Source organism: Babylonia areolata, chromosome 31 (assembly GCF_041734735.1).
Source record: "Babylonia areolata isolate BAREFJ2019XMU chromosome 31, ASM4173473v1, whole genome shotgun sequence".
In the NCBI taxonomy this organism is placed as follows: domain Eukaryota; kingdom Metazoa; phylum Mollusca; class Gastropoda; order Neogastropoda; family Buccinidae; genus Babylonia; species Babylonia areolata.
In genome coordinates this window covers 22,936,011-22,938,510 of record NC_134906.1, presented here as the reverse complement: position 1 = coordinate 22,938,510, position 2,500 = coordinate 22,936,011, and the positions used below count along the sequence as shown (strand labels likewise).

Genomic DNA, 2,500 nt, shown 5'->3' with positions numbered 1-2,500 from the left:
GACGGCGGCAGTGTCACAGACCATCTGAGTCGTGCCCGTGGTTGGTTTGTCCCGTGGGGCATCATCAACATCATCATCATCATCATCATCATCGTTCGCTGCCGGGGGACACAGAGCTTCCTCCTCGTCAATCCTCGGAGACCTGCAGTGATGATGAAACGAACTTCGCGTGAGGTCTGTGATGTGGAAACGACCCGCCAACCCTACCCCAACACCCTCCTCCCAACACAGACACACACACACACATCCACAAACACTCCCCCCCAACACACACAAACACTCCCCCCCCACCCCCACCAACTCCCCTGACACAAACACTTCCCCTACCCCTCCCTACTGCCCTGACACACATAAACACTCCCCCCAACTCCCCCGCCCTACACAAAGATTAATACTTCCCCCACAAACTCTCTCCCACACGCGCGCATGCACACACACACACACACTCTCTCTCTCTTTCTCACATACAAAACAATCACACACCCCACCCACACATCCACCAGACCACACAAGCACACAAACACACACACCCATACACACACAAACTTCCCCCGCCCCCCCCCCCCGCATCCCCCCCCCCCACACACACACAGATACTCCCCCCACACATACACACTCCCCCTCCCCCATCACACACACACACACACCAACCACCCACCACCCCCCAAGTCACACATCCCCTCTCATACACACAAACACACCCCTCACACACACACACACACACACACACTCACTCCTCCTCCCGCATCACACACACACCAACCACCCACCCCCACCCCCCAAGTCACACACCCCCTCACACACACACACACACACTCAGCCATCCACCCCAACCACACCCACACTCCCCCTCACCCACACATACACCCCTTTACCCCCACCCCCCGTCCACACAAACACACACACACCCCACCCCCATACCCCTCACAACCCCAGTCACACCCTTCCTACCTTCCCCCGATACATATACACATACGTATATGCGCATATAAACACGCATCCACACACTCATATATACCCATAGGCATAGGTATGTATACATATCATGTATATATTAACAGTGCATGCTGTCATTAGTTTCATATCTTTGCATCCCCCTTCAGGAGGGGCCACGGCCAAAACTGAATAAATTTCGTGTCGTTTCGTTTCGTTTCGTTTCGTTACCTTCCACCCAGCACCAGCACCCTGTGAAGGTACAGTGGTCTGTAGAGGGCGGCCACCACGCAGCCGTTGAGGGCCAGGGCGGACAGCACCAGGAAGGCCCCCTGGAAGCCCAGCTCGTGGAAGAGCCACTCTACCAGGGGCGGCACCAGGAACGTGCCCGCCCCAACCCCCGCCGTCCCCAGGCCCACCCCCAGCCCCCGCCGGCGGTTGAAGTACAGGCCGACGATGACGACGCTCGGGGTGTAGATCAGGCCTCGGCCGAAACCTGCCAGTGTCAAAGGATAAACGAATAGCAATGGGTGGTAACTCTCTCTCCATTCACAAGGTACACAACTTCAACTCAATGCTGTTTTATTAAGCTACCGATTCAGCTAGCACACAGATAAATAAAAGGTACATTGTACCACTATCCCACCATTCACAAGGTACACAACTTCAAGTCAATGCTGCTTTATTAAGCTACCGATTCAACTAGGACACAGGTACACAAAAGGTAGATTCTACCACTCTCTCCATTCACAGATACACAACTTCAAGTCAATGCTGCTTCAGCAAGCACACAGAAATAAAAGGCACACTGCCATTCACGGATACACAACTTCAACTCAATGCTGTTTTATCAAGATACCGATTCACCTAGCACACAGGTAAATAAAAGGTACATTGCACCACTCTCTCCATTCACAAATTACACAGCTTCAACTCAATGTTGCTTTATTAAGCTACCGATTAAGCGAGCACACAGGTAAATAAAAGGTACATTGTACCACTCTCTCCATTCACAAGGTACACAACTTCAACTCAATGCTGTCTTATTAAGCTACCGATTCAGCTAGCACACAGAAATGAAAGGCATACTGCTGTTCACTGATACGCAACTTCAACTCAATGCTGTTTTATCAAGCTACCGATTCAGCTAGCACACAGGTAAACAAAAGGTACATTCTACCACTCTCTCCATTCACAGATACACAACTTCAAGTCAATGCTGTTTTATCAAGCTACCGATTCAGCTAGCACACAGGTAAATAAAAGGTACATTGCACCACTCTCTCCATTCACAAGGTACACAACTTCAAGTCCATGCTGCTTTATTAAGCTACAGATTGAGCGAGCACACAGGTAAATAAAAAGGTACATTGTACCACTCTCTCCATTCACAAGGTACACAACTTCAACCAAATGCTGTTTTATCAAGCTACCGATTCAGCTAGCACACAGGTAAATAAAAAGGTACATTGTACCACTATCCCACCATTCACAAGGTACACAACTTCAAGTCAATGCTGCTTTATCAAGCTACCGATTCAGCTAGCACACAGGTAAATAAAAGGTA

The 2,500-nt window shown here is 50.1% G+C and overlaps 1 protein-coding gene across 1 annotated transcript in view; it reads right to left on the bottom strand.

The window, feature by feature from the left end:
- LOC143276050 (monocarboxylate transporter 12-B-like) overlaps positions 1–2,500 on the bottom strand; it is a 30,137-nt gene that overhangs the window by 4,425 nt on the left and 23,212 nt on the right. The window contains exons 6-7 of the mRNA XM_076580437.1: positions 1,165–1,429; positions 1–142 (exon numbers count right to left, since the gene is read on the bottom strand). The exon at positions 1–142 is cut by the window's left edge and continues 925 nt beyond it. Of these exons, the coding sequence (XP_076436552.1) occupies positions 1–142; positions 1,165–1,429 (407 nt within the window). The remainder of the gene's footprint in view (positions 143–1,164; positions 1,430–2,500) is intronic.